The sequence below is a fragment of the Zootermopsis nevadensis genome, unplaced genomic scaffold, assembly GCF_977971745.1.
Source record: "Zootermopsis nevadensis isolate Lab colony 2312 unplaced genomic scaffold, Znev_1.0 Znev_ptg000061l, whole genome shotgun sequence".
Lineage (NCBI taxonomy): Eukaryota > Metazoa > Arthropoda > Insecta > Blattodea > Termopsidae > Zootermopsis > Zootermopsis nevadensis.
In genome coordinates, this window is record NW_028259192.1 from 18,381,088 (window position 1) to 18,393,938 (window position 12,851).

The following is a 12,851-nucleotide window of genomic DNA, read 5'->3' on the forward strand; positions in this document are numbered from 1 at the left end:
CTGCTTCTTCCCACTTATTTATCAAATTAACCATTTATAAACAACCCCCTCACATGTCACTCCAAACGTGGGGAGCTAAACCGTAAATATCAGGCAGTGGCAATATTAGGGCTAACAATAACAATCCAAAACTGACATCACCTTTCACAGCAGATAAATAACTGATTTAAAATATGATTAAATGATTGTTTTACGATCTCCAAAAACTTAGAATACAAAACGTTTATATCAACATATTCCTGTATTTTATGAAACGGGTTTATGCATAGAGCTGAGAATCAGATATTCAAGACCGACTATATTAAACAGAGGTATTTAAACATACAAATTATATTTAAAGAATCTATTAATGATACAAAGAAAGACCTTCTTATCACGCAGGCCTATCGGCAATATGAAAATCAAATCTTAATTTATAAATGATTTTTAAGAGTATGGCTTGCAAAACATGAGGACTACAAAAAACGTTCATTTGTACAAATTCTGTACAACTCCCTTACTGAGTTTATGTAACAATTTCAACTGTTTCAAAACCAAATTAGTATGTATGTAAAATATTTCTTGCAACGTGCGCCTTTGAGAATAAACTTCAGATGATTCACACATTTTATTTTTAAGCATTTATTCTTTTCTCTGACAAGGTGCGAATCGTAACATATTTTGAAGATTATTTTTTTCAAATTTTACATATATAATCCCTACTCATTTTTCCAGCTGTGTAGTTATAGTGTTCAAGAACTATTTACATCTGCTACGGAACCCCTAACAGGGAGGATTGATTATACATGCAAATATTTACATAATTATCTACTTTCTAGTGGACATTAACTTCGTATGCGAAAGATCTGGATTATTTGTACTTACCTATTTTGTCCGATAGTATATATTCTGTTTTGATAACACGTAAAAGCACAAAGAAAACACAGCACCACAATTCCCGACTCCCGACACTCGCCATCTTTCATAACAAACTGAAATTCCTCTCCTACTGGTCGCTCGAGGTCGCTCACATCGCACTCTCCTCCCCGCGAACGAGTCGTGACGTAAGATTCCCCAACGATGGCGCCAACATACAAACAGCACGCGACCCTGTAACACACGTGTTAAATACTGCAAATAAAAGAAACACAAATGACTGATGCATTAAATAAAGCACGACACAAAACAGCCAAATCAATAAAGACAATGCTAAACGTTGTACCTAAATGTAAGGGATAGTCATGTTAAAAAGCATAAACACAAAACACACGAACTTGTTTTGTTTAATCAATATCCGCCATTTTTAAAACAGTGAGATTAAAGCATAAACACGAAAGAAGTAAAATATAACATTTTCGCGGAGGTTAATTTACATCAAAAGAACAATCTTTCTTCCTCTATCACGTCACAATCTCAACCACAAAGTTCCTAGTACATAGTCTTGTAACACATATTTACAATGCTGAAAGCAAGTGAGACTGAGAATGTAATAAAAAGCATAATCTGGGAAATCACCAGAGAATGTGCCTCAAGAGGAATCAATATCACAGATAAATGTGCAGCATATGTGGTAAGGGTCTAAAAAAATTTGAATTCTCTCATCAATGATGATCATGAAAGAATCTTGCTTACAAGTACATTAATAATTAAAACATCTTACTACTTAATGTCTCCCATGGCTGAATAAGAATAAGCTTACTGAGGAAAAAGAATGTTACAAGAAAGAATCTTCCAAAAGAACACAACTTCAATAATTTTCTCTTGGCATTTCGGAAGTGGAGAAACAAATTCTGATCTGTGGTATGGAAAGACTCTGTTGGTACCTACCTATAAGATCTCACAGTGTCATAACCCAGAACATCATCACTGATATAATGACCATTATGACAACCTCAAAACTTCACCCTGAACATGGTGGTATATTCTTTACAAGACCACGTCACATCACAAATTAGGAGATTACCACCAACAAAATTAATTGCCATTATGAACTGGAAAGACACATTTTCTGAAACTTTCTCTCTTACTGTATAATATCTAGTTAGACGTCTGCAAGAATCTACCCCAAATACTTCATGCTGCATGAGTAGACATGCAAAATATTTTAATTTCTATTGGCAATAAATACTTCCATACTGTACTGTTTCAGATCAAGTTATTGGTTCTGAACCCAGAACATGGCTTTATTTCTGACCGCCCACTGGCCAGAGATGATGTTAAACTGTTGATTGACGTGTGCGTACAGAAACTGTCAGAGAAATATTCTCCTTCCCTGGCAACAATACAGATGCAGGTACACTTTGATACCAACTTTGCATCTCGACATGACATCATCAATGACAACCGAGCCAGTATTAAATTTCAAACTGCACCCTTTATTAAGGAAATAATTGCAACATATGCTAAAACCAAGGAGGATCTTGAGAAATTATATCGCAAGATTGTTGTGACAACAGTCATAAGCTCTGGTCTTGGAAATCCAACTCATCTCAATATCCTCAGGGAAGCCACAGGCAAGTTCAGGATATAACCATTTATGGTAAATGTTTTGTTGGAAATTGTAACAATTTTTCATTCACTCTTTATTTTATTGGAGAAAGAGTGAATGTTAAGATTAATGGGAATTTAAGACTAATGCATCTTTTCTTGGGCATTCTGTAGAAACCAGAATGGAAAGACAAAGAATGCTGTTAAGTTTGGCTTAAGACAGAGAGTTCTGAGGTTGCAATAAAACCTGAATTGGCTCACAACAAGGTTGGACATCACGAGTTCTGAACACCAAAGGTCTGGGACCAATTTCTTGATTTGGGTTGACAGGTTGTAAGGAGTACAATTTATCAAATTTTCAATTTACTATTAAAAACATGTTTATATATCTTACTCAAGAACTTTTTTCACAAAAATCAGTCACTAGTGAGACAGATGGCTGTGCTTTTGTTTGACTAATTGTTCAACAAGAAAACTTCATTTACTCAGACACCAGCAAAGTGTTTCGTTAGAGATAAAGCCCATAACTTAGGCCTAGTCACGCTTAATTTCTCTTGTATGGCCTGTGGATTGAGAATCCCTGCCCTATATCAACTTTGTTGTGGTTATGGTGAATCTTATAGGTCCCACAATAACAAATAATTTTTAAATCATCTAAATAAATATTTGTTGAGTCAAAATTTTGACCCAGAACCAGTTACTTCATTTCTCTTATTACAGCTGCTCTATCGAGTGTGTTCCCACACACTGAACTCAGCCAGTTCATGGCACTATCCCATAAAGATAAGGAGCAGCAAATCATAGAACTTACACAGATCACCACCGGGATTCGGCTCTTTAATCGTGACTGCCAGAAAGGCGGGGATGGCATTGAAGATCGTAAGTGGTATCTTAAAGTCAACTGATTTTAAACCATATGTCTCACAGCAATAAACTGTGCTGAGTTGTGTGCATCACATATGGTTAATGATACATGTCTGTTACCATGCATCTACACATTCTCAGTCTCAGCACTAGACAAATGTGTCATCTTCACACTGAACACCTTTTTTGGGCAAAGCATATCAACGCCCATTGGACAAAAGAACAGCTAGACCTCAGAGCCATTACTGACATGGTTGCGAATGAATTACTCCCAGCAGCACAGCAGGGAATGTAGCTTCTGCCGACTATCGCATATCGAGTTGTAAAACATATGTAAAATTTTAAAGTGGAAACTCTTATCAAAATAAGAATCAATATGAGTAGAAAGGTATATTCCAGTGGAGTACATAGTATTTGAAAGTGAATTCTCTGCAAATTTTGCATTTTCCTATTTGTTAATTCAGTTCTGAAAGTTTGTTATGATGGTGTGTTGTTGAAGCAAACTGTTTTCTGGACATTATCCATCATCCAATACTAAATAAAGAGATTGGACTCTATCTCCGTCTTCAGGTAAAACCTACTCTGTTGGGCCCAATAGATGGAGCTAATCCCTATCTAATATTCATTTATTGAAAATAAAAATAAGTTCTTAATTTCTTTCATCTTATAAATCTTGTGATGAAACCTTGTGGCAGAAGTGGTAACATCATATTAGTTGATTTCAAATAAGTTGCAGATCATAAGATTCATATTAAATATCATGTACGAACTATACATATGATGAGTTGTTTTTCAAAAAATTGATAAAGTATGATTTAAACTTCATCTAGACTCCCCATACCAAGTTTTATTGACACCCATTCAGATAGAAAGATGAATATTATTTCCCTTCTGCATTCATTTCAAAAAGTTTGTGTCAAAAACACATTCAAATATATTCAGATCTGAAAATAATAACTGCAAGTTTCTTCAGTTTTGAAGTAGATTTACCCTTCTCTGTAACTTTCAAAACAAGATTTCTTAATGATTTTCTTTCAGTCCCTAATTTACTACAGAAAGCAATCACTGCAACACAATCATCATTGGAATCACAGCTTCAGATACTGCTGGAGAGAGTGAACATTCTCACTGCAGCTGTAGAGAGATGTCTAAGGCCTCCTGGCAAGCCTGAGAGGGAAGAACTGTTCGGAATAAAATACAAAGTGTTGGAAGCAGAGAGTAAAGAAGGACCAGAGCAAGGTGATAATGTTCACACTGAGAAACTCCACAAAATTTCAACAAAGCAAATACAGATGGTGTTGGATGGACTGGCTACAGCTCGACAGCTAGAAGTGTACTTAAGGTGCTTGATAAACTAGGTGTACTGTTATGATAGAGTTTGTGACTTTTATCCTTCCAGGTCAGGAATACATGAAAATTGGCAAAGTTAATTCTTTTATCATTACCAACTAATCGTAAGTGACAATATCTTGTATGACATTATTGTACATAGCTCCAGGAATGTTACTGAGATCTGTCAGCAAGACTACTGAATGAATCCAACATTCTAGAAATAAAGTAATGACTGGTAAGAAGACTTAAGTCTTCCTATATGACTAAGTGACAAGCCACGGTGTAGCGGTTAGAACGCTGGCCTTGTAATCCTGGGGTCTCGGGTTCGATTCCCGGCGGTGCCCGAATTTATAACTTGTGTTAGGCAAGGCCGTGGTCTAGGCAACACGGAGTTTTCCTCCGGGGGCTTCCCCGGTTTCTCCGTGGCATCCCAACAATTACTCCATTCACACACAGAAGAAGGCAATGGCAAACCACTTCTGGATCATCTGCCAAGATCGTATATGAACAGGTCCCAGTCCGAGAAAAGGATGGAAGGATCCTGTTCATATGGACCTGTCATCAGACAGAACACTAAAAGTAAAATAAATATGACTAAGTAACAAGACACCAACCATCAAACACCAACACAGAGTTTAATTTTGAATCATTTGAAGTTATTCCGAGTAATGTAATGAGACTACTGAAAGGACCTCTTGAAAATGACTTCAGCAATGTTTCTAGGTATGGCAGAGGCAAGAAGCAGAGAAAGTCAGAAGTATTCTTACAGCGACCACACTTCTTGGAGTTTAGTAACAAAAATCAGTTTGTTTATTTCACTGCCAGACTTTGTACAATAAGGGTTTTTCCAAACCTTTGCTTGGACAGACTTAAATAAACAATGAACAAGCCCCTGTTGAGTTACTCAGTGTTTTTACCAAGATATGAAGTATCTCTGACCTGCTTAATGAAAACTGATAATAAATCAAATTAATCATCTAATTCAATTTTCATTTCCAAAATGGCTATTTTACTAAAGGTTTTTAGTCCTTCCCATTCAAGTTACTTACACATTCAGAACACAGGAATAGCTATGATTTAATTGCCCTAATAATATTGAGGATTAAGGATTAATTAATTTTTGACTTTACATTATATAGGAAGTTATTAATGGAAGTTGAGAAATCGCAGCAAGTGTTAGCAGAACTACTGGATGAACTAAAGTTGAGATTGACCACAATCCATGACACTGTACGGTTCAGGACTGCCATACCAACTATACAAATCTATGTAAGTTATCTTCATAGTTTGTAGAGGTTATGATAGGACATTTCTTAATATAAGGATATTTTTCGATGGTAATAACTCTGTTGAGACATATTATTTTGATTGGATGCAGAATATTGATGTATTATCTGAGTTTCCTGCTACCTGTGCAAGTCTCTTACTGCAGATATGCCACACAAAATTTTAGTACTCTTTATGTTATAACCAAGAATCCAAATATCTGTAAACAACATTTCAGTCTTCTAAATATTAATATTTAAGAAAATTGTTTTGGTCTTAAAATATAATTGGGGAGAGGGGGGGGGGGCAGGATGGAAGGCAATATAAGATTCTTTCACATTTATACCCGAGTTCTAAATAGATATATAATGCCAGAAAGCATGTCTGAAGGGTTACTGTACCATAATGCACATTCATTTATTCTAACAGACAAAAGTAGAGTAGTTGTCTTTGTGTTCAAACCCCACAGCTGGATGGAGGCGACTGGTCAGTTTCATGCTCTGTAATTTTTATTACCAATATCTAATGGACAGAAGAATGGGTGGGCCCCACAGCCAGTCTGGACATGGCTGTGAAAAGCACACAACCATTCACTTTATCGATAAGCTACCTCTGTTTACTTACAATGATGATATATCTGAAAGATGCGCCAATTTCTCACTTCATTCTCACAATTAATGTGGCTTTTCAAGTTTTTTTATCGCTAACCCAATTGAGTAACTTTTTCAGCCACAATTCATACATTTGTCAGAAATCTGGACCAGTCTGCAGGATGAAATGGTATTACTGAGCACCATCAATAACCTAGCCTGGAGCCTGCAGAAATATTTACAGGTATGCTGCCTGAAAAACCAACAAAAAAATTAAATTCTTGCTATGCACTCTTTCCTGGATAGCTGATAATTATTCAGATGTTCAAGATAAGTCATGTTATGAAGTTTGATGCTTCATAATCATTATAACAGTCCACCACTAGACATATTTAGATCAATGCAGTTTATATTGATACAAAGTAATTTCCTAAGATCCACTTTAATACTATAATGAAATGTCATTCACTTGACCAAGAGGGTATCAACACAAAAATATTTTGTAATTTCTAGTATATTTCTATTATATGTTCTACTCATTTCAGTATCCTTCATTTAATCACGATATAAGTATGACCTAAACAGTACATAATTTAAGAAGGGTCTTCCATTACCTTACGTGTACATCTGCCTTAATCAATATATTCTCCTCTGCATTTCCATTAGAATTACATTAAGTTTCACTTCCATACAAAACAATGCTTACATGCCTATAATTGCAGCATTTACTTTAGTTTAAAAAAAAGAACATACAATGTAATAAAATAGGCTTCAACATAAAACTGTTAATATTCTGTTCAAATACCTGCTACTGACCTGTGTACTTTGGTATTCATTAAACATTAGGACACAAGGTAATATTATTCATCTGTTATGCTATATGGCTGAGAACATGACCTTTACCCTTCTTCATATACTGCATATATTTTAAAACAAAGTATCAAGGAAAATATTAAGTCCTAAGATTACATAATTAGAAATAGAATTACAGTTGTGATTATGTTATTTTTCCTAGTACTAAGATTGTTCTTAAATCAAAGAGGTTATAACTAATATATTTTGCAAGGTCTTATAAATTTGCTGCATTGTAGCTACTGTGCCATCTCCATTCCCTTCTTACAAAGTGTAACTGAATCTCTCTCTGTTATCCTAGTTCATTCCTGCCATTATCTTGGAGAGTCTATTTATAGCTGAAAGTCACATTACAATTATCTATAGTTTTATATTAGTCTGCAGAACAGAATCCATATTACTAATGACCACAATGTGCAGGTGCTCGAAAACATTGATGAAGGTGTTGTGAAACAAATTATTGGTAATACGGAGATCCTCACTGATGAAGCTCGTCTTAAAGCAACCACAGGCCTCAAGATTAACTCGACTGGATTGAAGTGCGAAGTCATATACCCAGCACAGGTGACAGAATTTGACAAAATACCACTGCAAGTGAGTATTCTGTGGCTTACTCTATTAGTAGCTGTCAAAACCTATTTGGCTATCTACTAACACATTCAACCTCTTCTGCAGTGAAATTATCAACTTATAGGCAGCCTGATAAAATTAAAGTTTCATACATCTAGCTAGCTTACTCCCTGTAAAAAAGTAATATATCAATATCCAGCTATCAAGAAATTTAATTTTATTATGGAACTCCAATGTTTGTAAGCATTACAAATGTCCCCCATTGGATCCTGCTCGGAATAAGTACAATTCAGACGAAATATAACACATTTCCCCCCAATCCGTTAATCTGCCATAAATGTCCAGCCACTTCAACCTTTGTCATAATTTTACTGATAGTGAATAAACTATTAAGCTCCTCATTACATATTTTCTCAATGCCTCTTTTCACTTATCTCTGTAGGCATTTTGCTTAGAATTACCGTGAAGCTTTTTTCTTTCATCAGAGATGCATAGACAAAGTTTCAAAACATACTTTTAAACTTAACACAGAAACAAAATTTTCTAAACTTAACATAGATGAGTTTTATTCTCCTAATTTAAAAATGAATTCCAAGTTTATTTTACGCACATCACACTTAGTTTTGCCCCTAAAACCTCTGTCACTTGAATAAAATCTACAATACTCTGTAGCTGCTATTCATACGCATGTAGCAGATCCTTAAAGCAGTACGAACAGACTTCAGACACAAAACTGTGGGACATTCGTATATTGGATGGAAAGTTGGGACCTATCACAATAATTTATCTCAATAGCCTTTCACGTATGTTGTAAGGATAGTGATCATTGTACCTCTGATAAAAAGTAGAGAAAAATACATTTATACTGTTCTTTTGCTGTAAGTAATGTAGTCCAAATGGAAGCTATGAAGTTCATGTTGATATACTAATTCTGGCTTGGTGTTTCACATCTTGGATCCTAACAACCTGTGAGTATGATACTTCCTTTATGTGTGCTGGATTCAGTACTTGGGCTTCTGTGTCTGGTCACTGGTGGAAGGTGTGGGTGCACTGATACCTGGGAATCCCAACATGGGAGTGTGCCAGTGGAAAGAAAACTACTACGCAATGTCTTCTCCTGCCATGGCAGCAGAGTTTGGACAAGATCCTGAAAAGTAAGTGTTATGAACTACATACGCTTGTTAATTATGCTTAATCATTACCTTTCTAATGTAATGTCTAGTAATGGTAATTAATCTCCATCAGATGGGAATAAAGTAGTTAAATACCTGTACTATGGGGCTGCCAGCCAGTCTTTAAATTACAGGGTTAACAGTTTAGCCAGTATCCTACTGCTACACATGTTCAGCTGGACTGACTATACTTTTACGTACAAGTATTCCTTAGCATATTCCTCTGGGCTGTATTACTTTGTGAAATCTACCACAGCTTCTTTTATGTTTGACCTCCAATTCCTTCTTGTATTGTTGTATGAGATGTTATTGTAATTTATTCATGCCTGAAAGTGGTGTAACATGCTTTCCCTCTTGTGTAATATATTTCAGCCAATATTATTCATGTTATCAGCTATTCGAAGGAAATTGTGAATAATTTTATGTAAGAGCAGATGTAAGAGTGTAAAATAAGTAGACTATAAATAACTAATTAAACAAAACTGGAAAGTTGTACTCTGTGGAATACACACATTCCAAAGGCGTTCTTCGCACATCAGGTAGTTCATTGTTGCACTGTGATCAAAGCACCATTGCTCCAAAATAGTAGAGTGTGTTTCAACAGGACCTCCGGTAAGATTATTGCAAAAAAGTTGGATATTCATGAGGTGTTCTTCACTCATGCTTCAGTGTGAGAACACCAAGAAAGTGTTGAAAGATGAAAACCTTCACCTTGCCACCACTGCTCCAACATTTCTTACTTTTCATTCTTGTCTTCTGACCTTCTCATCTACGAATCTGCTTGTGAAAAATGAAAGAATCCAGTTCTGAGATATGAGCATTTACAGGCTGATGACAAAAATGGTTTCTAGCAGAGGGAACCTATAGCTGGTAGAGGCTTTGTATTGACAAAGTTTTACTTTAAAGTGAAAGATGGACAAAATTATTATTTAGCATACAGATACTATAATTATAATAAATGCATGATGAAATAATAAAAAAAGCTTTGTTGTGTGTGACAGGAAAAAACTACATACTTCCTTACATAATCCCACATAATGCTAGAATACATCTGCACAAGTCTTAAACATGGTACATCCAAAATTTGATCACCCTGCCTTTACAGTTCGTTTTAAAATACTTCACATACCAGCTTCAGTCCTACAACGGGCTAACTTGTCAATGGACAGAGCACAGCCCTCTGTCAGATGTAAAATATGTCACATACAAATTTATCCTATTTTAACAATCCATTCACCATTCTGTCATTTACCATATTATTACAAGCATTACTGACAATAAATCTAGCAATTAATACATTTTTTAAACAGGTATGTTATGTCAGTACTGAATCTGATGAGAAAGAAGCCGGAACTCATCAACCTCCTGCAATTGCAAGAACAGGTGGCAGCTATGCGGATGGCGGGAGAGTAAGTCCATTTCACTGAGATGTCATGAACCCGACATAACAGTGAAAGAAAATAACATGTAATATAATACAATCTTTAGGATGATTTCTCAAAACTGAGTAATTAATTACCTGTTGGTTTGACTGTCCTGCCAAATGTCAAGAAACAGAGTTTCAAAATCTAACCAATATCAAGCTGTCTAGGGTCTCCAAGAACTGTAGAGCCAGGAGAGAGAGAGAGAGAGAGAGAGAGAGAACAGGGGGCACAGTCCCAGAAATTTACTTTTATTGCCTCTTCCTATGGCATCAGAACACAACACAAACACTGCAAGGCAGAAAACTATTCCAGCTCCTAGTACACATTTTTCCTAAGAGGTTCTGTCAGGTCAGTATGAGTCAGTTCACACAGGACGACAACAGGAATGTCTTTAACCATAATGTGCATTATACTATTTCAGATTACCCATCAAGAAACCTGAACCCATAAGTAAACGTGACATTGAGATACAAACTGAATTACATCCAATCCCAAGCCACACTGACCCATTATATCGCTGGAATGAATGGGATCTCAAAAGGGAAGCAATAAAACTTGTGAGTGAAAAACTATGTGAATCACAAGTTCTTTTACTGGTTCAGTTTCCCTCAAGAAATGGGGGGGAGCTACTTAATGATTGCTATATCAAGTAAAGAAGATATATAATTTTTATCACAATTATGTTCAGAAGTTAGAAGTTACTCTAGCATTCAACAGATGGAAACTATAGGTAACTCCAAAACATGCCAAGCTTCAAAACAAATACAACTTTACTCTGAGCTAACCTGCTAAATAACACTGTGTAGCAATGTGTAATATGGACATGCAAATAGCAGACAAGAATTGTCACTAGTTATAACAGGTGAATAAATTGCAGCCATAAAACAGCATTGTTGAAGTAGTTCATAAGCATGGGTAGGTAAATTTTAATAAAAAAGACATTACACTCTATTTGATGAGCTGGCATAGCTCAGTCAGTATAGTGACTGGCTACAGACTGGATGACTGGGGTCCTTTAGAGGGGATAAAGCACAGCTGGGGTGTGATGCTGACCACTCACTCCCTTCTAGTAACAAGGTCAAGAATGAGTAGGAGCTATCCCCCCCCCCCCCCAAGTGCCTACATGGCAAAATGTGGGACAGATTTACTTTACTTTTACACTCTATTTGAACAGATAATAAACCTGTAAGGTAAGAGCTGCCACACCTGACAACACTGCACTTTTATGTCAACAGGCAAACATACGGAAGAGCAAGACAAAATCGGTGCAAACTGAACACAGCTGCCACAAGATGAGCACTAGTTTACAAACAAAACCATCAAAGAATCAAGAGGTCCAAACAATACAGGACAGAATATCTAACATCCCAATGCCGACACTAGACCTGCTCATGAATAACGGTAGAAGAGAGTGATGCTATGTTAAATCTGAAAAGTTTAAAACAATTGTTAACTTAAACAGCATATTCATTATTTAAAATGTTGAAAACTAAATTCCTGTATAAACAATTTATTTGCAAGCATTATAGGAGACAGCTTTTTTTCCACTAAAAATGTATTTCTAATTATTCATTCATTTCAAGAACCTGGAATTACTGTATGCAGATGACTCAAATGCAGTTCTTTTAAAATGAATAATATAAAGTTATGAATTTTCATTATAAACTGTATTGTTTTTACTACACATAAAACTAATGCTGAAAATGATAGACTAAGTTACATGTTTTTGGGCATTTATTATTATATATTAAGCTTATTTAGTCACTTAGTACCAAACAGATTATTAACTCCATCATGTTAATTATCTTCTAGCAGATGCCTAGAACCTTTCACACGGAAAACTGCCTGAAAGTTGTGGCACAGTAGTCATATTCTTAGTATCAGAGGGGTACCAGTTAAAATCCTGACCACAAGCAGCACTGTGGCAGTTTTGTCAATAACCTTCCAGACAACAAAAAGTATGGCTCCTTCCTAACCTACCTCTTCATACATCTCATTCAAAGTTAGTGTCTAATACAGCAATGTTACATGTTACCTACCACACATTTTAACAGTAAATACAATTAGACAAATAATGTAAACTGTTTTACTACCATAATTCAAGGAAATACATTTCAACATAGCCTTTTGTAACTCCTGTATGTTTCTGGCCTTAGGGGCAATCACTGAATACCCTTCAAACCAATAAACACCATTATCATCTGCTGATGTTTCTTCCAGGATGGATCATCTTATGACAACTGCTTCTTCATTCTTTATCCTCTCTCCTGTATCAATGTCCATACCTTTCTATCTTCTCACTTGATTTCCTCAAA

The 12,851-nt window shown here is 35.7% G+C and overlaps 2 protein-coding genes across 2 annotated transcripts in view; one reads left to right on the top strand and one right to left on the bottom strand.

Annotated features, from left to right (window-relative positions):
* Meltrin (disintegrin and metalloproteinase domain-containing protein meltrin) overlaps nt 1–994 on the bottom strand; it is a 110,870-nt gene extending 109,876 nt beyond the window's left edge. Inside the window, exon 1 of the mRNA XM_022074435.2 lies at nt 865–994. Within this exon, the coding sequence (XP_021930127.2) occupies nt 865–958 (94 nt within the window). The 5' untranslated portion in view covers nt 959–994. The remainder of the gene's footprint in view (nt 1–864) is intronic.
* On the top strand, nt 985–12,741 carry LOC110834884 (cilia- and flagella-associated protein 206). The gene is made up of 11 exons (XM_022074497.2): nt 985–1,549; nt 2,129–2,492; nt 3,187–3,345; nt 4,369–4,672; nt 5,802–5,931; nt 6,658–6,762; nt 7,791–7,964; nt 8,946–9,094; nt 10,423–10,521; nt 10,958–11,093; nt 11,772–12,741. Exons 1-11 carry the CDS (start codon nt 1,439–1,441, stop codon nt 11,949–11,951), a joined length of 1,911 nt encoding a protein of 636 aa, XP_021930189.1. The 5' UTR covers nt 985–1,438; the 3' UTR covers nt 11,952–12,741.
* The last annotated feature ends 110 nt before the right edge of the window (nt 12,742–12,851 follow it).